Source organism: Heterocephalus glaber, unplaced genomic scaffold (assembly GCF_053883595.1).
Source record: "Heterocephalus glaber isolate CG9 unplaced genomic scaffold, H.glaber_assembly_v1.0 deba00001481, whole genome shotgun sequence".
In the NCBI taxonomy this organism is placed as follows: Eukaryota; Metazoa; Chordata; class Mammalia; order Rodentia; family Bathyergidae; genus Heterocephalus; species Heterocephalus glaber.
Window position 1 is genome coordinate 50,851,703 of NW_028258317.1, and position 26,344 is coordinate 50,878,046.

The 26,344-nt window shown below is 38.8% G+C and overlaps 1 protein-coding gene across 4 annotated transcripts in view; it reads right to left on the minus strand.

Annotated features, from left to right (window-relative positions):
• The window catches only part of Dock8 (dedicator of cytokinesis 8), a 231,693-nt gene that overhangs the window by 147,554 nt on the left and 57,795 nt on the right, over positions 1–26,344 (minus strand). For all 4 annotated transcript variants that reach the window (XM_004838202.4, XM_004838200.3, XM_004838199.3 and 1 more), the window contains 4 exons: positions 24,562–24,737; positions 21,260–21,331; positions 6,770–6,893; positions 4,142–4,354 (listed from right to left, as the gene is read on the minus strand). In XM_004838202.4, coding sequence (XP_004838259.1) covers positions 4,142–4,354; positions 6,770–6,893; positions 21,260–21,331; positions 24,562–24,737 — 585 coding nt within the window. The remainder of the gene's footprint in view (positions 1–4,141; positions 4,355–6,769; positions 6,894–21,259; positions 21,332–24,561; positions 24,738–26,344) is intronic.

Below are 26,344 nucleotides of genomic sequence, written 5' to 3' on the forward strand. Positions count from 1 at the left end.
ATATGCAAAGACAAACAGTGCAAGTCTTTGAAAAACTTTAGTTTGCACTCGGGCAAGAGACTATCTAAAACCTGTAACATGGTCTGCCACTCATAGGGATTAAAGAACAGAGTCATATTTAATTGTCTTTTCCTGAACTATAAATGTTGGCAATTTCCCACCAAATATCCCCAGAGCAAACATATCCTTTTTACAAATACAAGTTGAGTCACCTTCCTGGTAAATCTGTATACAGTACAGGGGAATAATCAAAGTGGTAAACTCACTCCTGCTCACCCTGTCTTCCCCTCAGCCCTCATTCCTTGTGGTGTTTAGGGGGCCACTCTGCTGGGTGGAATTGCTGAATTTGTTTCAAAGGAAGCCCAGTTCTGAAGCCTACACTTAGCTGGACTCCCTCAGGGCAAGCTGGAAGTTTTAGGATCACCAGAACAGACTCATCTAAAGGCAAGATCCCTCTGCTTGAAAAACAACCTCAGGGTAAAGACATTTGTAAATTCTAAGACTACTTTTGGCATCAATTCTAAGTTCTGGAATCTTTTTCTTGAAAAAAGTTTTTCATTTGGGCAATTTTAAACAAAAAAGTAGAGATACTAATACAGTGAAACACTGCTTGCCCTCCCTCCTCTAGCTTCAACAATTTTAACTAGGTCTACAAATGCAGTATTCGAGTGGTGTATTTCCTAAGTCCCTTCTATATAAATTTTTTGAGGCTCCTCAGCTATCTGAAAGAGGAGCTAATTCCCAAAGAAGCAGAAAGGGAAAATGGGAAGCTTTGATACAATGGTTTTTTCATCATCCTAGGAAATATACAAGTATATAAATGAAGAGAGAGAAGGAGAGAGAGAGAGAGAGAGAGAGAGAGAGAGAGAGACATTATTCTTTTGTCTACTGGCCCAACAGACCTTGGGGCCAACTCCACATTTGCTACCTGTGGTTCCATTATGTGAGTCCTCGATCACCCTCTATCTCCCCTTTTTCCTAATTGGTTTTTAGTTGTACCAAAAAAGTCCTCAGCAAACTCTTTCACGAAGCAGAGTATAGGGCATCTTTCTTAGGGACCAACACATATGATGCCTTTTCAGAATCAGCATCAATCAGGGAGAGAACTCACTTGGTATAAGCTTGGTTTTACTTTAGAGAACTCAGTCATGATTTGGCTATAATACCTCACCTCTCACAACTTCTCTTACTGGGGAATAAAGCAATAATAATATAAAATAATCTCCTTATGGTGTCACAAAAAATCAGCCTCTGTAGTCCTTTCAGAGTAGACAGAGAAATTTACCTCTCTTCTCTAGGACTTTTTAAAGGGGAAAGTACAAATTATGAGTGTAAACGCACTTTCTGTGAGAACAACTTCAAAATATTAAAGGGCTGGTGGAGAGACCGCCAAACATTTTAAACACACTAATTTACAAGTAACTGGCATACTAATTACAAAGCACTTCTGTCTAGTCAATAAAAGGAGGCTAAATTATAACTCTCAGTCCGACTGAGTTTCTTCATTGTTCCAAAGGTCACAAAACAAAGTTCTTTCAAAAACAATTTGCTTCATTCTTTTAATCACTTCAGACTGTATATCCTCCCATTAAATCCACCAGGGCAACTTTGAGGAGCAAATGTCTTACTGGTCCTGCTCTCATCTTTTAATTCTCTTCTCTCTTCTGGTGTCCATGCTACCTCCCTTTCTTGCATGTTAGCATCTCCATCACGGAAATGGGAAGAAAAGGGAGAGGTAAAGGCCAAATTTAATATTAATGACAACTCTGGAGAAGAGTTTTAATGTTGTAGATGGAAACAGAAAAATTGCATATGTGATTTTAAAATATCATCTTAGGATTTCATTTATGTGTGCCAATATACTAGGTAGTCATACATAGATGTATAAGCAAACATGAAATTTATAGTTAATGGGTTAGGGTCCCTGTTCTATAATTCAATCTACTCACTGAATCTTAAACAAGCTGTTTAACCTCTCTGATTCTTACTTTCTAATCTGAAGAACAGAGATATTATTTCTATTTAATTACTTTTAAAAATTGACAATTGTATATACTTACGGGGTACAAGTGCTATTTTGATTTATACATACAATGTAGGAAGAATAGAACAAGATAATTACATATCCATTACTTTATCGATTTTTTTTTGCTTTTGCTGGTGGTAAGAATGATAAAAATCTATTCTTTTAGCAACTGTAAAATATGTAATACATCATCATTAACTGTGGTCACCATGCAGTACAATAAATTGCTAAAACTTAGTCCTCCAGACTAATAAAACTTTGTATCTCGCGATCAGTATTTCTTTCCCCTACCTCCAGTGACTTTGGTAACTACCTTTCTACTCTCTATTTCTATGAAATACTTTTTTTAGATTCCATATATGTGAGACATTCATTTTTAATTTAATTCTTTTGAGATAGAGTCTCATTATTTTGTCCAGGCTGGCCTTGAACTCCTGGGCTCAGCTGATTCTCTTGTCTTGGCCTCCTGAGTGGCTGGGACTACAGGTGCTTGCCATTGTACCTGGCTTAATTTATTTTTAATCTGCTTCATTCAGAAGATTTGAAGCTGTAACAAAACTGTGAATAAAATAAGAAGATGAGAAAACCAATGTGGTTAGAAGATATGGATAAGCCCAGAAAAAGAAAGGCAGAGTAACTTCAGAGTGCCAGAAAGTAACGTTTGATAGAGGTGCGCAAAAATGTGACATGTGGTAAGGAAACCAGAGAGTCAATGACAAGATGTGTGCAGTCTGCAACCTATGACTGTCCCAGTGGAAGCACAGTTCTTTGAGGGCTTTGGGACACTTTTTCCTTAGCTCCCTTTCGAGGCAGGCTGCTGGGTGATGAGCAAGCCAATGTCCTCCACAGTATTCCCACAGTGATGTCACAGCTCCTGATTGCTGTCTCCCCTACTGTCCTCTTGGCTGACCAATAGTGAGTCAAGTAAGCAAATGCAATTCCCAGGGGTGGGGGTTACACAGGGGTGAAAATCAGGTTCCCAAACTGTTCTGCTGAATCTGAGGACCAAATCTCAAATATTTTGATCAGTAGAGATATGGCATATATTTTATGCAAACTTTCCACCTTTTTTTTTTGGTAACTGGACCTTTAATAAAATTTTGGGAGTAGAGCTAGAGCAGTAGTCTGTTCTGCTCAGTAGTCTGTTCAGAAGGGAAGCCTTAGAGCCTTACATGAAGTATGAGGACCCTAAAGAGACACAGGACTTAGACAAATGGTCATTCCTCATCCTATGCAAAGTGCCCCAGCAAGTGACCATAGGCAGAATCTAAGTCAGCAAATTGTTCTGGGTCATTTTCAATAAATAAAGAGGTGGACAAGGAAGACCCCAAAGTTCCACACACTGGGAGATGGCTGTGGCTATCTTAGCCTGGGATATTTTCAATCAGGTTTCTCCAGCTACTCTTTGGGTCCATTAAAAACAATCTTAACAAAACACTAAAGAACATCAAGGTTTAAGTAATATGTGCCTCCGTAGATCAGCTGCAAAATGTACCCTCAAGTAAATGGATGGCTTGACTTTTTATAGACAAATCAGTGATAAATATCTGTAAAATTTTATTTTCAAAGTTCTACAAAGTGGACATAATATTCTACAACTTCTCTATATTATACATTTTATGACATCTAATCACCTAATAAAAGTGCTACACTACTAAATCATAAATTTTACCCACACTGAATGCTACCAGTAATCAATATTCACACTTTAATTATTATTGCTTTTATTTGTCTTAGAATTTATAAGAATTTGGCAAAATTAGTTTAGTTTTTCCAAGTTTCTTTAAAAGGATCTCAACCTTTATATAAGTGGGATTACTGTATAAAGACCCTTGAAATGTTTTGAGGATTGAATAAGTTAATCTCTGTGAACATGTTTTATAAAGTGCTATGAAAAATCTTAGTTCTTATGTTTATCAGAATCTCATCTGTATGATATTCAACAATTGGTTCTGCTATGACATGTTTGTCTTTGGGACAATAAACAGCCCCAGCAATCACACATGAAGCATCCTGACATCAAATGCTGTGCTACAGTGATAATGAACAACAAAACCTTCCCCGGGATTCTGTGTCTTCACTGAAACTCTCCAGTTTGGAGAGTGTGGCACTCACCTTGTCCACGGATGGGTACAGAGCAAAGAGCTCGGCCTGCCGATTGGTCCTCCGGGCCTCCTCGTTCTGCTTCTCAAAGTCCTCGGAGCTCACGCTTTGCAGCAGGTTTTCGAGCCGTTGGTCGGGCTGCAGGCTTCGGAGGTCGAAGTCGAAAGCAGTGAAGGGGCCTTTCCCAGACACGTCACACAGCACGTTTAAGCGGCAGGGGCCTGTCTGTGAGAGAAGACCATGGGCCTTTGTGAGAGAGACAGAGTATGCAGAGATGAGAACTAAAGACTCTGTGATGTTTCAAGACGTCTACTCCAGCTTGGATCCATAGGGTCTCTGGCCTCAAGGAGTTTTCTGTGTAAACCGGGGCTTTGCTAACCATGGTGGCTTCCGGGCTGGGGTGTCCTAAAATGAAACGGCTCCTTCCCACCTGGAAGCAGGTAGGCACTCATCAGATACAGACAAATCAGTCCTGAAAAAGGGTTTGAAAAGAGCACTGTGCTGCTGTTAGTTGATAGCTTGTTCTTTTTTGGAGAGTGGGAGCTAAGTCTCTCAGGAATTTCATGCTCAAACACTCGAATTTCATGCTCAAACAAACCCGAGGTGGGATACAGGGTAATAAAAGGAAAATGGACTGGGAAACAAATGACTGTGTCCCAGTCTTGACTCCAGAATCTGGTTTTTGAAACTGTAAGATAAGGTGATCTCTGAGGAACCTTCCAAAATAAACTACCTAAAGCTGAATGTCATGTTTCCAGAGACAAAGATGTGGGCGAAAGAATTTGCAGTGTCCACTGATAGCTTCAGTGAGTGTGAAAAAAATAGTCTTAAACCAGTCACAAAGTAGATGCTTTATTCCATTAGGAATGTCTTAGTAATTGGGAACCACATGGCTAACCAAAGACTTGGCAAAGAACAGATTTAGTATAGCTGGGGCATGGGGCACGCCTAGAGCCCTGCTACTTGGGAAGCTGAGGAAGGAGCAGCTTGAACAGCTTTCTGGGTATTCTGATGAAACTCCAGTTTGAGACATGGCCCTAGGCCCCAGCTATAGGGAGTGGTTTGCCATTCCCTGAAGTTATCATTTCGGTATAGCCTCTATTTCCCCTTTTTGGTTCTCTCAGACCTTCAAACCCGTTTAATCACTTCCTGAATTGTCTTCTCCAGAAATACTTAGTGCACCTTCTATCTGACTAATACAAGGAACAATTTAGTTGTTCATAACATAGGGTGAAAACTGAATTTAGTCAAAATTACCAATGAAAAAGCCCTAACTCTCCCATGGAGCACAGTAAAGAGGTCTTCACATGCCTCAGTAAGTCTGCCATATTCAGCATCAAAACTGATAGGTAGTTCCTCTTTGGAGATCCTACTAAGTAGCCAGCTTGGCTTTAGGGACTATGTTGTTTGAAAATGAGGTATTATTTTTAAAGTTCTAATAATATTCAACATGCTATGATGCTTGTGCTATGAAGGCACATGAAAGCTAAAAACTATACTAGTTTAGTTTATACTTGTTTAGAAGAAGACCTGTATAAATTTGGACAAATTTCCTCTCTGCTATTTAGTTTTCTTACCAATCAAATAAGCAGAATGGACTAGAGCACTGACTTTTAAAAAATTTGATTGTGGTAAAATATTTGTAGCATAAAATGTATTGTCTTAACTATTTTTCAGAAGGGTTAAGTACATTCATATTGTAGTACAATATCACTAACACCCATCTCCATTAACTCTTTTCATTCTGCAAACTGCAACTCTGTGCCCATTAAACAATAACTCTCTAATCTTTTCTATACCCCTGCCAACTACATTTTGTTTAGCCCTCCATCTACTGTAGATGCTTGAGACACTTCTATCTTTTAGTTATTGTGAGTAATGCTGTTGTGAACAGGGCGTATATAGAGCTGATTTTTAAACTGTAATCACTTTATAATAATATAACAATGACAACAATAACAGTATTCAGCATCTATTGGGCATTAACTGTCATTGGCATTGTTCTAAATCTTTACATATAATAACTCAGTTCATACTCAAATAACCTCAAGAGCTAGTACAATCATCCTTTTTCTAGGGGAGGAAACTAAAGCCCAGATAGTTTAGTTATTCTGCTTGAGGTTATACAGTTCTTGTGTGGTAGAATCAGTAAGAGAATCCCAGCAGTCTGGGATGAAGCTCTTTTAGGGTGAAGCTCTTTGTGTGTGTGTGTGTGTGTGTGTGTGTGTGTTTTGGTACCAGATATTGAACTCAGGACCTTGTGCTTGCAAGGCAGGCGGCACCACTAAGCTAAATCCCCTACCCAGGGTGAAGCTCTTAACCACACTCCAGTCTGCCTTCAGGAACCATCATGCCTCTCCAAGAACTGCTGTAGGGATGGGCCCAAGGTGTCCCCTACCTCTATGAGAGCCTCCCCATTTTTATCTATTTTAATCATTGAGCTTTGAGGTTTTCTTTTGAATACTGATTTCTGAAGCTACAAACAAATTTAAAAAAATTTATCACTGACTCAGATGGTAGAGCTCCTCCTACTCAATTATTCTGAGTCTTAATTTCATTCCAGTTTTTTAAAAAATTGATAGCACACCCTGGGCAAAGCAGGCCTGTAACCTGGTAACCATATTTGTTGATAGGAAATACCTGAGCAACGGGTTCAGCACACTCCAACGTTTCTGACTCAAAGGTCTGTTTCTGAAGTGTCTTGTGAAAATCTTTTCGAGATCCAGTCTTTTTAAAGCCGCCAATCTCTGAACTTCCTTGGTTTCTTTTATCATTGATATTATATAATTTGGAGAAGAAGAGGGAGGGAGAGAGAGGGAGAGAAAGGCAAAGTCATTAGATTAAAAATAAAAGTAATAGCCTAAGTGTAGACTTGGTGCTGAAAGAGCTTCCAAAGAGAGGACCAATTGTAATTCCTCACATCTAATTAAGCCCCAGGCCTAACACAAGACTCTGTTGTAACGAGATACAAGCATGCCTCCTGGCTGGCTCATTATTAAAGGCAGGAATGGCCTGGGAAAATGCCACCGCAGAGGTGCGGTCATTTCAGCTGTGGGATACTTGGCTCTAAGCTGAAGCTAAACTATGACCTTAGTAGAAGAGGCTGGAATAAATCTAGCAATGTGCACAAGCGGCAAATAAAGATCATTTGAAGATAAAAATAGAGAAAACTATTTCATCTCCACATCAATGTTTCTAATAATAACGAATTTAAAAAAGCAGGACATAGTTGAGAAAAAAATTAAAATGTTTTATCTACTGAAATCCACTGCTAACAGCTAACATTCTCAATCTCCACTGTATGGATTCTATTAAAACTGTGTTTTAAAAATGTGTAGCTATGGAAAGAATTTTAAATAGAATGGTTAGCACTGTCACTGGAGAAATGAGACCATCATGAGAAAGGGAACAGATATAAGTTGTCAAGTCATACCTAGAGAAACCGTGTGTATTCCCCATTTTTGTGACTTAAGGGACTTTTGGAAAAGATGCTACAAAATCCACAAACATGGCTTGTGATTTCTGGACTATTAGAAAAACTATTGAGCAAGTTGGTAAAGGGACATGCAATGAGGTTAGAATGTAAGACAGAGAAAAGGCAGACAGACAAAGCAGAAAATGTAGGAAAGCTACAAGTAGTGATCCAAATACAGAGTTTATCACTCTTTGGGTGGGAGGAGTACTGGAGGAAAGAGTGGCACACACACTGCAGATATGAATACATTTTAGTTCACTGAATTAATTAAAGAAAGGATGAGATGTTCTAGTGTCATCTATAGAAGAGTAGCACTCTCCCTGGATTTTATTGTGCTCTGAAGACAAGCGAATTGTTTTAAACAAAAGGAGCCAAGAAATAGTCTAAAAAAGATGCCAGATCAACTTGGTGACTAATTCAAGTGAGGCTAATGTAACTGTCCATCTTCAGTCTCCTGGTGGCTTGAACTGGTCTGACCCAATGTGTACTGAGACAGCTGGGTGAAAAACAGGCCAAATTAGGGAATTGAAAGAAAAATTAAAAAATGGATATGATATACTCTAAATAATTAAAAAATAGATCTAAACATTTAAAAGACATTTCAGTGGGGCTGGGGATTTAGCTCAGTGGTTTCGCCACCTGCTGCACAAGCGCAAGGACCCGAGTTCGATCCCTGGTACCAAAAAAATAACATAAAATAAAATAAAAGACATTTCAAGAAAAATATCCAAAATAACTTCTGGCTTGAGATTCCTAAACAGCAGCAAAACAAGCCAAAATTAAAATATAAATCATATTATTCAAAAACATTGATTGAAAAGTATTTTGAAGACCCTTTCAAATAATTCCTCAGAAGTAAAAACTAAAATGTTTATTTAAATTATTTTTCAAATTTTTATTAGTACATGTTTGCAGTACATAGTGATTCTATTCATTGTGGGGAGCGGGTACATGTACATAACACATCGTAATTCTTTCTACTTCTCCTGCTTCTCCCTTCCCTTCCCCTTCCCTCCATTATTCTGGTTCTAGGTGTTCTACATGTACAAAGGGCAGCAGTCACTATGGTAATGAAAGGGAGTACTGCAGATGTACATGTGATTTATTCTAGAAGATTTACTTTCTTTTAGCAGAATTCTTTGAAAGAAAGTCTAGACATGGCATTTCATAAATTAGCTAGCTTCTTGAAAATTATTCTCATACACATACATTTAGACAGCAAGATGTATGACCATGTGCTGGTGGGCTACTTTTCTAGGGCATAAAACAACTGCTTGTGGGCTGTCCCTAAGAGCTCAAAGAAAAAAGCTATGTGTAATCTAATATCTTGGGGGAGAAAAATAAGCTGCAAATAGTGGCAAATACAGGCAAATAAGGAGTTGTTTCCTACAATTATACTACCCCAAATAACAACACACTGAATCAGTGATTTTTTTTTTTCTGAAAAATCCAATTTCAACGGGAAAATTAATAAATTAGTATTAGTTTATTCTGAGGGCAAAAGTAAATAGTGAATTGAAATTCAAATTTCCCACTTTGGTGTTTGCCATTTCTCTTGTTTAGGACCATCCACTCCAAAGGATACTAATGTCAATTGTTCAATACCCTAGACCCTTTTTTACAAGGAAACCTTTTAAAGTCATACAAATAAACTTCAGGAAGCAACTGAGTTAAAGGATTTGTGTGGCAGCCGCAGCAATCAGAACTATATTTGCTTTAGCTTTTTGTTTTGTCTCATAAAATGTATCAATTTCCAAGAGTGTTTACCTACATACACACACACACACACACACACACACACACAGATACACAATTATGAATGTGTGTTGGGCACTGTGTTGCACCTGTAATCCCAGCACCCTCAGAGGCTGAGGCAGGAGGATCATAGCCTGGGCAACTAAACAAGCCTGTCTCAAAAACAAAACATAACAAAAAGGCTGGGTAGGTAGCTCAGTACCACAAAAGGAAAAAAAAAGAATTAACAATGACAAATGCATGCCTGTTCCCATCACACTCAGGTCATATGTCTCTGCTTGTTTCTTCAAGGAGTGAGGGAGGGATATAAGGTAAATTCTGAGATATTATCCCCAGCTTTACACTTTTATGATAAAACGTTCATATGCTATATGTGAAAAAATTAAAATCTAACTTTTTTTTCTAAAGTTGCTAAACATTTGGGGGATATGACATTTATTTGGCTATTGCTGTTTTGCTATTTTATTCAAATACATGCTTGGTTTTTTTCCATCTTACTTTTGTTAGAACGTCATCTGGAATTCCTTACATGGACCCAAAAGGCGTTGACAAAGGGGTATTAAAAATTAATTACAGGATAGCATTACAATTTCATCTCATAATCTAACCTGATGTTTACACCAGTCTTAGGATTTTTGCTGTGGAGAGCATAACACCAGCATCTCCCAGGACTATATGTCTAAAATTAGTGCAAACTCTTCTCCCTTCCCTGATACCTGATTTAATAGTACTTCCCTAGCTGAAAGCCTCAGAAAGTCACCAAGCTCCCTTGTGGCAGCCAGGGTAACACTGGCTGAGGAGGGGATGACAAGGGTTGGCCGACATGTATGGTGACTCATTCCAGAAGCACTAGCATGTAAAAAACCACCAGTGGATAGGGAGAGAGACCAAGGGCTCAGTGCCCCTGGCTACAAGCATCCCAGCCTCATGACCTCACCCTGGCAACTGAGTCAACTAAAACCAAGTTCCTGTTGAGCTTACGTGCAGAGAGGAGAAAGACAGGGAAGTAGGCAAACCAATAGAAACTTGTTTTCTTGGAATGAACACAGCCTAGGGAGTACCAGGAGAATGGCATTTCTTTTTCTTAAAACACTATTGTTACCCATTTGTGCACAACCCAGAGACCAAGCAAGTTTTGTGAGCATTCTCTTTAGAAGAAGGGTAGTAGAGGAGACAGAACTCAGGCTCTAGAGTAAGAATGGCCTGGGTTTGGATAGTGGCTGAGGAACAGACCATAGGAAAGTGACATGATAATGTATGTTCTCCTTCTTTTCCCCCTTTCCCTTCCCTTCCTTTTCCCATATTCTCTCTGCTTTTCTTTCTTCCCTTTCTTTATAATTTGGTGCTAAATAATTTGGTGTAATAATTTGGTGCTAAAGTTGTATAATTGTATAATTATAATTTGGTGCTAAAGCCATAAGATGCACAAGAACAAGGTAGCTATCCATGCCTCAGGGTGGAGAGAGGCAAGGAGGGCCACGGTGGAAGCTGAAGCCCAAAGAGGGAAAGGAAGGTGTTGATTGGAAAGGACTACCTGGGACAGGGAATCAGAGCCCAAAGTGTGAGGGGGCATCTGAGCCTGGGGACCTGGGCAAGGGATACAGAGCCTGCATTGAATGTGGAGGGGAAAGCTGGCATGAAGTGTCAGAGTTCAGGCAGGGTAACAAGGGTGTCACTGTGGAGAGTTGCCCTGAAACTGTGTGTCAGTGTGAGCCAAGGCAGGCAGCCATGCAGGCGGGGCATGTGCAGGTATCAGAGCCAGTACAAGAGGAGGAGGAAGACCACTGTGTGGAGATGGAAGGAGGGTATGCACAATGTTCATGCACAGGGAGAGTAACTAACCAAACAAACATACTAAGGACAATGTCAGCCAGAGTTTTCAATGAGAAGAGAGTTTTAAATGTGGCAAAGAGAAAACTAGACTGAACACTGTGATGTTGGGTGGTTGGAACTGCAAGTATCAACATGAACTCATAGTGTTCAGCTCAAGCACCCCACTGTGTGCCTACACCCACACCCTTCTTAGCTGTGTTCACTGAGAGGACATGGGAGGAGCAGAGCAACCTTAATGACAACAAGCACACCTGATGCTCCCATCTGGGCACATATGGGCCATTTCCTAATGAAACAAATCAGAGCATCATGGAGAAATGACTGACCCAGGAGTGAGGAAAGGAAAGTATAAGATTATCCTGAAATATCTTATATTAAAAAGCAAGGATGTACAGTAATAAGCAAAGACTACAGGGCCATGTCAAAAAGAAGAGCCAGATAGTTTCATACCTGTCAAACTGAGGATAATTTAGGTATCAAAATACAAGATAGAAATAGATTAAAATATCCAATAAAATAGGAAACTATAGCTCCATGTCGATATAAGTAAATTGAATGGGGTTATTTATAAGAAACCCACATAGATGAACATTCTAAAACATGGCCTGTAATCTCAAGGCCATGAAAGTAAAAAAAAATACACTGAAAAACATGTGACATTTAAGTGAAACGTGTGACTTCAAAGTGAAAGCCAAGAGGGATCTGAGGATTACGTGGCAGTAGAGTATTTATGTTATCTTCCAAATGTGATACATTTAGAGAGACTTTATTGGAGTGTTTTCATTTGAAGGAATTATATACTGAACCATTCAGGGGTGATGAAGAATAGGATTAGCAACTCACTCTCAGATGGCTGGGGGGGGGTCTTTGTACTAGCAATTTTTCTGTAAAGTTGAGATTGTGTCAAAATTTAAAAAATTAGGTATTTAGGTGTCTGGACTGTAACAAAGACTATTGGTGCCCTAGTTAGATTCCCTTTTCCAACCTTAATATCAATTCTCCATTTACTGTGAATTTAGGCACTGTCAAGCCCAGACACATGTGAGCAATTCATCATATTCCCACCACCTCTTTCTTTGGCTTGGTGGTAGTGACCAATGCCTGACTGGTGAGGTACAACAGTCCCATCTTTGCCCCAAATTGGGGCAGTAAGACAACTTTACAGTGTGATTTACTCTCTAGAGTACTCTGAAGCAGGCCTAGACTAGAATACCTCACTCCCTTACAGACTTTTACACCCTTTAAAATCACGTGCACTTGAATCGCCCCATCTCAGGCTCGGCTTCTAGAGAATCTCAATTAAGACAGTCACATACTAGCATCATAAATGATAGCTGTTATTATTATCAATGACACTATCATTAGACACAATGCCAATTAATTGTATTACAATTGTAGATATACTTATTTTAATGATATTCTGAATTTAAAGTCTCCTAGCATCCCTATGTATGCTGAACTACATAGCTTGTTATGTGGGAAATTTACTTAGGTATCAGAAACAAGGGTAGAGTTCTGAAAAATGCCTGTGTTAGGGTTCTACTTGAAGCACCCCTCCCCCAGCCAAAAAAATCGAATGCCTGAACAAGTCTGTTGTTCTAATAAAACTTGTTCCATTCCATCGCTTCTAGGCAGTCTTTGAAGTTCCCTTCTCAGCTGTGCTGCTAAAATCATGATTTAGAATATGATACAGACTTGCTTATTAAAGTTTCACTCATCCTTCCATTCAACCGAAATTTATAAAGTACCTCCTGATGATAAGGCATAAGAAAATAGCACAAGAATTCTACCTGTGAAGGAGTTTCTGTCCTCAATGAACTCATAGTCTTATAAGAAGTATGCTGTATTTGACAGGGGAAATTAGACAGGTTTTATGGTTTAGATCTAGAATGTGTTCAGAGGATGGGCTTTTGGGAGGTGACTGGGTTGGGGATTAATCCACTGAAGAGTTCAGAGCTGAATGGAGATGGGGTTTGGTCAGAAGAGCCAAGCCACTGGTGTGTGACCTAGAAGGGTTTATCTCCCTCCCCAGTTTCTTCCTTCTCTCTCTGCATCCTGGCTGCCACAGGATGAGCAGCTTTCCTCTGTCCAGGCCCTCCTGCCATGCCTTTCCTGCTTTGGAGCCAGCTGACTACAGACTGAATACTCTAAAAACCATGAGCCAAAATAAACCTCTCCTTTAAATTGCAGGTGTCAGGTATTTTGTCCCAGTGACAGGGAAGTGACTGAGACAACAGGTAATAGAATTTAATGCATACCATGACAGAATCTCCTATAAGAAATATAAGCTGTATGTTATACAAACTCACAGAAGGAGAGGTTATTACTTCTGACCAGTCAGGAAGGTCTTTGTGGAAGCCTTAGCCATTGAGTGGGGCCATGGAGGATCTGGATATGGGGGAAGTGGAATCCCCACACAGCAGGTGGAGAACGGCTCAATGATATCCATAGCTGGACTGCTCTTTCTTACCACATAGGCTGATGAGCCTGGCTTGATTTCCATACTTTAAGAAAGCAAATAGCTAAGCACCTGACAGCAGCACAACAAATGCATGTCATAATAAGCAATTATTGATCAGGGAGACATTTTTATGGTGTTTTGGGAGTAACTGAATTATATGCACTGATGTGTTTGAATTTTAATTGTTCACCAGTTCACTGGGAGTAAAATATGGAGTAATAAAATGATGATACCCCATTCCTTGATATCCTGGCTCTCCTTGAACATGACCTTCCTTCAGAATCGCCATAGTCACCCAGGATGAAAGACAGTCTAAGGGCTTTTATGATGCTGCTCATAACACTCATGAAATGTTTCAGCATTGCTCCCAGTAATTCACTGAGAATAAATAGCATGTAAACAAGTTTAATTACTTAAGAGCTCAACCAAGATATCAAAAATCTTCTGAAGTTTAACCACCCCTTGGCTTATTTAGGGAAAATCACAGCGAAAACAATGTTTAAAATACTTACTATCACACAAAGGACACTGTCAATATCAAACATCAGTTTTCAAGACACATAGACATTAGTTGAGGTTAAACAACCAAACGTGGCACCATACTAGACATAAAACCAATAACTATTTTCCAAAACCATGGAGAGAAAATTGCTATTCTTTTCAGAATAAGGACACCAAACTTGGTGCTGTAGACATGGAAGACAGGTTTGTATCTGCTCAAGGAATCTTCCAGTCTAGGGAACACAGACAAATATTTCAACTAAGAAAATACATTTTCCCCCAAAGGAGATTACGTATTTCAAATTTTGGGTAGTTTAATCTTTCCTGTTAAGTTAAAAGACAATATAAAATTTCCTTCCATTCTTCATAGACAGCACTATTTGTCTGATTTAAACATCTCAATTACAGAATTTGAGTGTCAAATGCCCTATACAATGATGAGTGGGCGGACACAAGTGGTAATGACTCCACTCCCCTGCTCCCTAAGTGGGATTCAAAGCCATTATCACAGATAGCAAGGGCATGAAAACTTATCTCCAGATACTACAGAGAAATGTAGTATCAGCAAGGAGATAACTGAGAAATAAAAGAGCTAACAAAACCAGTGCTTGACTGCATGGTTCTGAACAACAGAGACATGGCCACCATAGGCAAAGTGGGTTCACTAAGTACAGTCCTCCAGAGAAAGAGACCAATGTACACTAAGACACATGGAACAGAGTTTTTGGGTTATCACTTTGACATGCTAGTGGAATTGTTTTTTCTGATCTTTAACACTTAATAAATATCATAAATAGTAGATGATATTTACAGAATTACCACTATAAGTTCTTCAGAAGATCTCTCACTTGGAAAGAATATTTTGGATAGGCTGAATTGTAACTAGATAAGAACTAAATACTAAAGTATGAACTTGTGCTAAGTATGCATCATATATTTTCCAAATCTTATCTTTACTCCATGAATGTATGTAGCATCTGTGAAGTGAAATCTACCTTGCACCATCAAATTAATTAAAAGAAATCTTCAACAACACTGAGTTGTCCTCTTGTATTTTTCCCTTTACATATAATATCTTACTAATTTGTCTAGTTTAAATTATTTGTCAGTTGGGCAAGCAAAATTGAGCTATATTCTATAATAATACAATAATATCATCAATGGTAGCTAAGAGCTATTGAATTGTCACATTATACTAAGAAATCTTTCAAGTACTTTACATATGTTAACTTATTTATTATATACAACAAACCTTTAAGGTAGGTATTACTTCTTTTTTTCTTTTTCTAACAGGGCTAGGGATCGATCTCAAGGCTTTGGAGATACTAGGTAAGCACTCTACCAATGAGCCACCCCTCTGGTCTCTGTAATTGGGGGAACCTATCTTCATGCTTAAAAAACTGAAGAACAAAGAAATAAATAAATTTACCTTGGACCACACACCTAGTAAGTAGTGGAACCAGGATTTGAATTTATTTATTTCCACTCCATAAACCATAACAAAATAGTAGACCCTACATGTAATGAGTAATTACTTAGTACCAGGCACTATCTTAGACTGATACCCATCACTTTTGTGTGTGTTTTTTTGGTACTAGGGATTGAACTTGGGTCCCTCTGCTTGCACAGTAGGTGGTGAAACCACTGAGCTAAATCCCCGGCCCATGATACCCATCACTTTTGAAGTACAATTATATAATTCATCTTTTTTAGAGTGCAGTTCTATGAGGTCAACAAATACATACCATTGTGTAACTACAACTGCAATCAAGACATCAAACAATTCCAGAAGCCCTTAAAATTCTCCTATCCTCTTTTATGATCAACTCCTTTCCACAGTCTCAGACCCTGGTGATCACAGATCTATTTTATGACTCTATAACTTTGCCTCTTCCAGAATGGCATATCAAATGGAATCATGCAGTTATATTTTTTTGGTCTGGCCTTATTTACTTAGCATAATGCAGCTGAGGTTCATCCATGTTGTTGCACACATCAGCAGTTTCTCTCCTTTTATTGCTGAGTAGTATCCCACTCTAAGGAATTACCACAGTTTGTTCTTCCATTACTTAGTTGAGTACAATTTGGGTTGTTTGTAGTTTTAGGAAATTACAAGTAAAACTGCTATAAATGTTTACATGGACATACATTTTCATTTCACTTGGGTAAAGATCTAAGAGTAGAACTCAGGCTGTATAGTAAGGGTATATTTAATTGGTATTTTAGAATAATAAATAAAGAAAACTCAGTGATATGAAACAGTATTCAGAAAGTAGGCAATAATAGCTTCCAGTTTCAAATAACTAGAATAAGACTGGAGGAAATTAAGTTTTATTTTAATTTATAATATCCAGCACTGGTGTGGATATAGAGAAAATGGTAGTTTCATGCCAAGTTGGTGATGAGGTGAACTAGTACAATTTTTCTGGAGAAGAATGTGGCAATACTTATCAGAATTTATTAGGGGCAGTGGTTTCATTTCTACATTCAGAAATATTCACACACTTGTGTAGGGGCCAATGTGAATGTATGCTTATTGTGGTATTATTTCTAATTGGGGAAAGGAGAGACAACTGTAGGGCCCATCATCAGAAAGATTCCGTAACTTGTAATACATCCCTTCACCCTTGGAGAAAATCAAGGCATCATTTCCAAAGAACAGGATAGACATCTGGCACAAAATGACCTCAAAGATATTAGAAAAATATTGTCTATTTTCATAATGTATAAAAGACATACATATGCACACATTTATGTAAAAAACACAGACAGCCATATATATTTGTGAGGGCATGAAAAGAAGATCTGAAAGGTCACAGCACTGACCTGTAGGCAGTGAACAAGGAGTGGAGGCAGTTGGTGGGAAGGTGAGGCAGGATACTTGCTTTTTATTTAATCATATTAAGTCCATGTTATTTGCTTTCTTCCAAAATGAGCACACATTCTTTGTCACATAAAGTAACATGTTCAAAAGAGACCAAATGAATTAATGACTAATTAACAGCTGGCCAGCAATCCTATTGCCTCCTCCTCCGCCTTCCCAGCAATCACCTACCCCTATGAAGACACAGAAAAAATGAAAACATCCAAACCAGCAGATCTGGTTGGCCTAAATCTAGAAGCTTTGTGGATCAGATGTTGCTTAGAACAGGAAAGATGTACTGTGCTTTGTCTCCACAGGGATCTCAATGAATAGACAGGAAGGTTCTGCATACCTTCCTTGATGAATTCTGCTTCCTCACTGTTGTGGTCTACTTAAGAAGGCTCTCACAGGTTCCTGGCCTCACTTACATTAACCAGCACCTTCCTCGTGCCCTCTTCCTCCTGTTGCCATTCTACAACCACACAGGAACAACGCCTAGAAAACAACCGAGTGGAAAATGTATGTGGAACTGAGGGAGGAAGGGTGACTAGGAGTAGGTAGGGATTCTCCCAAGTCAAATACTATGGGTACACACAGAGAACGATACCTGGGAGGAGTGTGTGATAGGAATTAGAGTTTTCATGTTTAGAGTGTCAGATGTACCAAAGAATCAAACCAAGTGATTGAAAAATATACTCTCTCAATAAAATGCTAGCTAAAATTTGCCAGAAACTGAAAATGAATTTTGAAGTCTCATGTTTCTACTCGTCCAACAGTTGGTTTCTGGGACGGGAACTGGTTCCTTACACAGGTGTGCAGAGAACCAGGCCAAGGGTAAACTCTAGCCAACCCCTCCCCCCGCCCCACCGCAGTATGTTGTAAAACATAAAGTTAAAATAGGTATTGCTTTATGAAAATATTTGAACAAAGCTAATACATGGATAAGCATTGCTTCAGTAGAAGAGAAAAACAAATGATTTGCATGGGAATAAAAGCAGCAATCAAATGGCTAATGATCTAGATTAATACTTTAACTCAAAAGGCTAGAAAACAATATTAGGTCTGTGAATTAAATTTTAAGCATGACACCAAAAATAGAAATCTTAAGGAAAAACATCAATATATATTTAATTACTTAAATAAGACTCACTTTTTTATTAGGACATGTTTGTAGTACATAATGATTACATAGGGGAGCTGGTACATGTACATAATATATCTTAATCTTTTTTTATCCCCTGCACCTTCCCTCTCTTCCTGCTCTTTCCAAGTCTTGGTCCTCTTTCTATTTGCAAAAGCTCTTTTTTCATCAAGGCATACTGGGTGAGGAACTGATATGATAGATAAAGGGCTAATATCTTTTTTAAAAAGTGCTCCTAAATATATAAAGGCCAAATAGATTAAGAGTTGTACAAACTTCATAAATTAGCAGAGCACCAAGGAAAAATTACAAGTGGCTGGTACAAGATCCCAATGATGAATCTTACTGTATTGTACACCTAAAATGTACCAATAAACTTAATGAAAAAAAAATTACAAGTGGCCAACAAATACATGGAAAAAAATGCCCGATCTAATAATCAAAGAAAATGCAAATAAAAGACAAATCATTTTACCAAAAATACTGGAAGTGTTACTAAGTGATGACACTCTACTTGTACGGATTTGTGTATATATTATTATTAATATTTTAAAATCTATTATTCCCTAAGATGAATACCCTTGAGACAGAAACTTCTATTATTGAGATTTATTCCAGCAGGAAAAAACTTATAAGTGTGCAAAAAGTTTCAATGAAAAGGATGTTTCTACATTTTAAGTATAAAAATGAAAAACAGGGAATGATCTCAACATTAAAATTGGTTAAATGAATTCTGATATAAATATACAATCACTAATAGCTGTGTTGAGGAATAAAATTTAATGGTAAAGAGAGATAATCACTGCTTATTGTGAAAACTGAAAACATGCTACTATCATAATCTGATTTAGTTTTTTTGTGTGTGTGTGTGGTACTGGGGATTGAACTAAGGACCTGCAGGTACAATGCCACTGAACTAAATCCCTGGCCCCTGATTTAGTTTTTATACAAACATACCCTCAATAAAACATGATTCAAAGTCTATATATCAAAAGTTCAAGATGTTTTTCTATATATAGTGAACTTGAGTTATTTTTGTTTTGTTTTCCTATAATTTTCAAAGTGAGTATTCTAAATAAAGGTCTTTTTTTCTTTTAAGTTTGTGAAAGATAGGAGCTTACATTGCCAAGAGGAATGAAAAAGTACCAGTGTCTCACACAGAAAATAAATCTAAAAACCAAATTTAGTAAAATGGACCTTTCTATTTATTGTTCCTGCTCAGATTTTTTTTAGAACTTCAAAATCCAGAAAGTACTTCTAATTATAACATTGGAAAGCTTGAGAACAACTTGTTCTGAAATCTTTTATTTATTACCAGCAAAGCATAATCTTATTTGACTGCCTGGCAAACTTCGTTTTCCACTTGTGTTAGAAGGGAAGATGGATTAGCATCTAACTGTCTCTTAATTACTTTTCATAAGCGATGCTTTCTCTTCCTCAGCTATTGAAAATAGTAGGCACACTGACGTTATTCCAAAAAACATCAGCACAAGTTCAATGGCACACTTCCAGGAGCTGGATAAAACCCAATCCCCTCAGTTTTTCATCATTTATCCCAAGGAACAGTAGTTCTTACTGGAGTACAGGAGGGGTGAGGCTATCAAATTTCAAGCTGCTTATACCTTCTCAAAGGTTCTCTGGTGTGTCTTTAGTGGAGTGGCCCAACCTGAAGAATCCCCCATCACACACACACACACACACACACACACACACACACACACACACACTCTCTCAGAACTTCAGTGTCTAAAGTTCTGAGCAGTGTCATGAAACATTTGATTAAACAAAGACAGAAAGGCCCTTCTGACAGGAAGCTAGCAAGCAATTTACTTCTGGATCACAAATTTTTTAAAATTTTATTTTATTTTTTATTTTTTCTGGTACTGGGGATTGAACTCAGGAGCTTGCACTTGCCAGGCAGTCATGGCACCACTGAGCTATAACCCCGGCTCAAATTTATTTCTGGGTCACAAATTTTAATGATAGTTCTGAATTGAATGCCAATTTTCAATTCATTTACAGTATTTATTTTTCTCAGGAATTCATCAGATAAATACAACACAAAAGCTCTATTTCATTTTTTGAGATTAGGTTTGCTGTGTTGCCCGGGGTGGCCTCAAACTCCTAGGCTCAAGGGATACCCCTGCCAGAGTCTCTGGAGTAGCTGGGACTACTGATGCCTGCCAATGCACTTGGCTTAAAGGCTATACTATTTATGTTTAAAGTGTTACTTTCTTCATAAATAAATTGACAAACTGTGGTACGTATATACAATGCAAGATTTTTCAGTGACAATAAGAAATGAACTATCAAGCTATCAGAAGACATGAAGCAGGGCCAGGGATTTAGCTCAGTGGCACTGCTCCTGCCTCACAAGCACAAGGTTGTGAGTCTGATCTCTGGTACCAAACCCCCCCCAAAACAAACAAAAACAAAACAAAACAAATAAAAGAAGACAGGAAGCAACAAGGTAAAATTAGAGAGACAGAAAGATATGTGAATTTTTAGTGTAGTGAAATTATGCTGTATGATCTTGTAAGGACAGATATGTGTCATACATTTGTCAAAACCCATAGAATAGGGCTGGGGATTTAGCTCAGTTGTGCTGCACCTGCCTAGCAAGCGCAAGGTCCTGAATTCGATCCTCAGTATCAAAACAAAACAAAACAACACTCAGAATATACAGCATACAATATGAACATAGGGCTGGGGGTTATAACTCTGGTAGAGCACTTGCTTAATAATATGCACAAGGCTTTGGATTTGATTCTCAGCAACACACAAACCCCCCAAAACAAAAACAAAAACAAATCATAAAAACACTAATGTAAACTACAGACTTTAGTTAATAATAATGTATCAACATTGGATGAGTAATTATAATAAATGTACACTAATACAAGATGTTAATGATAAGGGAAACTGTATGTGGTGGGAGGGGGAGGATATTAGCCAGGGAGTAAATGAGAACTGTCAGGACTTTTTGCTGAATTTTTCTACTAACCTGAAACTGCTCAAAACATTTATTAATTAAAAAACTAAGAGAAGGCTAACAAATAAAATTAACATTTACATATAAAGAACGGGGAAAAGTAACTTACTTTTGGTTCACAATTAGCCACTCCCGAATATAGGTGTGAACACAGTCTCTGACATGAGGGTCCAGTTCCACCCTAAATAGATGGAAAATAAAATTTAAAAACATGCTATTACTGGGCAAAATTAACAAAACAGTTACCATGACCAATGGGCACAGCAGGATTTCAAACCCATATCAAAGAGAATGCTAAGGATGTTTGTGCCTATTCAAGAGTCTAAAGTATTCCTGAGGCAGAGAGTTTTCTTTCCATGAGATAAACTTGTTGGCATGTTCTGCTTTGTGGGTTTTCTTTATCACCGAGAATCATTAAACTACACCTATCCCTGAAGCCTTTACTTATTATACACGACAAGTAGAACAGCTGTAAACAAATACAAAATAAGAAAAACAGGCATAAATACTTATTTCTGACAGGGATAATTTTTTGTTCATGTACATTTTTGTCAGAAACTGCATGTTCTCCTTTTAGAAAGCCAAGAAGAAGAATAGCTGTCTTGGGCTTTGATAACTTTGCAGACACTGGCTTTGGTTGGTGATCATTAAGTCAGATGGTTCCTGTCATATCTTCTTAGAAGGACTAAGTCTTAAAATCAGAAATGACAGTAGTACCAAAACCTTTTGTTGTCACAAATGTATTAAAACTATAGATAAACAGACTTAATGCTACAAGTCTTAATTTTCTCATTTGTAAAAAGGGGACACCATAGTTCGTATCTTGAATGTCCTCCAAGGACTATGTGATCAAGTCTTCATTCTTAGCTTGGAGCTATTGGCAAGTGGTGAAACCCTGAAGATGCAGGGCCTTGGGTCCTTGGGTTGTGCCCTCGAAAGGGATTATGGAACTCCCATTTCTTCTTCTCTTTCCTTTCTGTCTTTTACACTTAACTATGAGGTGAGCGCGTCTCCTCCACCCATTACCAGCTCTTGCCATGATGTTTTGTGCCACCACAGGCCCAAAGCACAAAGCAATAGGGCCAACTGGCCATGGACTGAAACCTCTAATCCATAAGCCAGAAAAAAACCCTTTCTCTTTTTAAGTTGATTTATCTTAGGCTATTTGTTTCAGTAAGGGAAAGTTGATTAACACAGGGGATAAGAACAGAACTTGCTTGTAGACTTGTCAATATAAGATGAAATACTGTAAAGGTTTAGACATGTGATTGCTGAGCTCTGACTACCCAGATCCCAGCTTCATCCCTTATTAGCTCTGTGAACTTGGGCCAGCCATTCAACCATTTTGTGCCTCAGTTTTCTCACCTAAAACTGGTGATATTAGTAAGAGTGCCTTCTTTAGAGAATTGTGATGAAGATTAAATAAGTTAGTGTAGAAAGTGCTTAGGAGATTGTCTGGCACATAATAGAGCTATGTGTGATAGTTCACATTTTATGTATCCTTTACTACGCATCAGGCATTGATGTATTAATTCAGTTAATTCTTAATCAGCCCCATAGGGCGGGCACTACTATTATTCTCATCTTACAGCAGGATGAGATGATAAGAATCTTGCTCCAAGTCGCACAGCAAGTGGTAGGAGAGAGACTCACCTATAGAGCTCCCACTTAAACCCACATTATCACAGCTAAACACACGGTGCTGGGCTGGACCCAAGGTACTGCCAAGTATCAACTATTGCTTTCTCTCAGGATCCTGAGGGTACCTGCCCCTGCTTTGCTTACACAGAAGACTGTAGCAACAACTGAAACAGTAGAGGTTGTTTTGAAGTCAGACAGATACTGTGTCAGGTGAAAGTTCTAGCAATGAAATAATCTACTAAAAAAATAATGCTATGAAAAAATGGTCTTCTCTCTCAAGTTACAAAAAAGATAAACAGATTTTGCCAAGATTCTGGCCACATCTGAAAGTAATCAACCATAAATTTTGCACAAAGAAATAAAATTAAATAATTCTCCACCAAGGTGAAAAAGTAATATGTGAAATCTATATTAATGTCATATCTGAATAAATTGACTGACAACAGGGAAAGATGTTTCCCAAGAACAGCAATGTTCTTGTTTTCTGGGAAATGAGTATTTGCAGTATATGAAAACTGCACAGCCAGCTTTTCTATGTGAATGAGAACTGTCTGAACCAGAGTGAACAGGGATTTACCATGTCACTGTCAGGCAGCCTCCTTAGACTGTGATTAAATAAAGTTTAAAACAGCGTTAGAATGTCTCAGAATAATTAGGCCAGGGGCTGCATGTGCTCCTTGAATTTTTTTTAGGGAAAATGAGAAGGTTGAAGATGTCCAGGAGGTTGACGTTGTGGACCTTAAATTTGCTTTCAAAATAAACACAAATAAAAGTGCACCCTAAATCTCCCAAGATACATTGATTTTTTTTTTTCCTTCTATGGTAGCAACAGGATATTTGTTTAGATATAAATCCGTCATTTGTTTGATACCAAGAGCTAATATCCATGCTTAACCACTCAACCCTGAGCAGCTATTCACATACTCACCCCACAGTGCTTTCCCCACTGTCTTGATCCCTTGATAAAACCTTCAAGGATTTTGCCTTATTCATTTATTTATTCTAGTACCTCACACATAGTAGATGCTCAATAAATGTAACTTATGTTTCTAACTTGATCTCTTGTATGGAAACATGTGAAATGCAGGGCTGGGGATTTAGCTCAGTGGTTCTGGCGCCTGCCTCAAAAGCGGAAGGTCCCGAGTTTGATCCCCAGTACAAAAAAAAAAAAGTGAAATGCTTCTGTATGGAGGCATTTCAGTGATTAGAAAAACTCAGGAGGGCCGGGGATTTAGCTCAGTGGTTTCACCACCTGCCACACAACTGCAAGGACCCGAGTTAGATCCCCAGTACCAAAAAACACCCCCCAAAAACTCAGGATATTTTTACAAATGGGGACAGTGAGGGTTCCCAAGGCATGTGACCAGCTGGCATCCGGGCAATCCGATGCCAGAGCCTGCACTTTTTACCTCTTCTGGAACATGCCCCTTTTTTTCCCCTTTGGGGATCGAACTTGGGACTTTGCACTTGCAAGGCAGGTGGCGGCACCACTGAGCTAAATCCCTGGCCCCTGGAACATGCCTTTTTGTTCCACTGTATCCTTTGAACTGACTTAGTCCCCACATGACTTCCAAGCCTCTGGCCAAACTAGTTTGAAAACTGTCTACATCTAGGTAATAGTATGGTATGTTGTCCTATACCTCTTCATGGATAAAGTAATTCTGTTTCTTTTTAAAAGAGATTCAGAATAAAGGCACTCCCCCTACCCCAGTTTGCTGATAACAATCATAACAATCACACCCCCCTCTACATTTTAGGAAAACAATTTACCCATCTTCTGGCAGAGAGGGCTGCAGAGTCCTACATTCCTTTGGCGTGAACACCACGTCCAAGTCATCATCAGTGAAGTCTCCCAGCTCCTGGCCCAGCTCCACGTCCAGGCTGTCGAGGTGGGTCATCAGAAGTCCTTCGAAGTCCACTGGCTCCACTGGGTCATAAAACTGAGGCTGGAGGGGTGGGGAAAAGAAAAAGATGGTCCCACACAGTTTCTGGTAAAAGCAGGAAGGCAACAGTAGATATCTGCCTTGCCCTCCTGTTCAACTTAGCATTTTGCTATTAGCCTAAAACGAAGTGACACTGGAGGAGCTGTCAAACACAGAAGCGGTGATACGGAAAGGAAAAGAAATGCAGCAATGGAAAGTCAAGTCATAACACGATGAGTAATTAAAATCATACCCCAAGGCAGAATTTTTCTCTGCTTAATTGCATCTTGATGAGGAATCCTGAGGAGATCCAAAATGAAATCACAAGGCTTTGCTGAAATTTTAAAATTTTTCCTGCAAAAGCTCTCTGAGGCCATGTTTTGTTTACCCAAATGCAGTGAAGTAGGGAATGGAGGCAAGTTTCCAGAAATTCGGGCAAACTCAACACTCTGGCTGAGTATTTAGGTGCAGTGTTTCCTTTGGCCTGAGTTATCCTATATGTTGACTCTCAAAAGCACTTCATACATAATCACAGCTGATGGTGAGCCTGACTCAGTGCTGAAAGCCTCTAGAGTAGTGACTTCCAAGCACTGCTGGGCTGACTGGTGCTGGTCTGCAGGAGATTTTCACTGGACGGCACCTCCCTGAGCAAACACAGGGCAATCTGCTGAATTGAAATGAGTCAAATTTCACAGCTAAATTTGACTCATTTTACAAGAATTGCTCTTTTGTTCTGCATTTTATCCCTCCACAGTGGGAGACAGAAGGAATAAAAGAAATGACACAGATAGTAATTTAAATAGTATTTTTCTTTAGTTGATAAAATTAAAAGCTGTCAACATTTCATCAGTCTTCAGTTAAACAGAGCGTTTTTTTCTTGTTGGCAAAATCCAAAGACTTAGGAACCACTGCTTTAAGGAAGTAAGAAAATCACTTAGATCAAGTAGATTTGTGTAACAGTAACATAGTAGCAACAATGATGATAATAGTAACCGTAACAACCATTGCAGCTCTAGAGCATGTGGATCATCAGCCCAAGGGACACTGTTTTCCTTGATCTCTACCCTCAGTGCAATGACAAAAAAACACCCCAGATTTGTATGCTTTGAAGTGAAACAAGGACAGTGTCAAAGGAAATGCTAACAAAACCGGTTTTTGATCCCCTTGAAATCACAAACCAATAAGGGCTTCAAGTTGAAGAAAGGAACAAAGCAATTAAGATTAGAGAATGTAAATGTAGTTCTTCTGTCCTCTCCTAGTTTTACTGTCCCTGCTGGTAATGGAGACAGGAATGACTTTCAATGGGGAGGAATAATGAAGCTGTGATTTAGGCAAAACACTTCCCACCTGGATTCTTGAAGCAGCAGCTGACTTAGGCAGAAGAGAAGGTGATGGGATGAACCTCAGTGGAGAACAAAGCACTCCCCTAATTCTCTCCAGGTGCTATGGGAAAGGACAGAGATCTTCCCTTTGGTTTTGACTGGGACCTGCGATCGGCTGAGGAGAGGACCACAGTCCTCTCATGGGACTCAGATCGGCCTCTGCAGGGCTCGGGTGCAGACTGGGTTTGTAGAAAGACACTAACTCTACCAGAGGGGCATTCATCTGTGCATAGAACAAAAATGGACCTG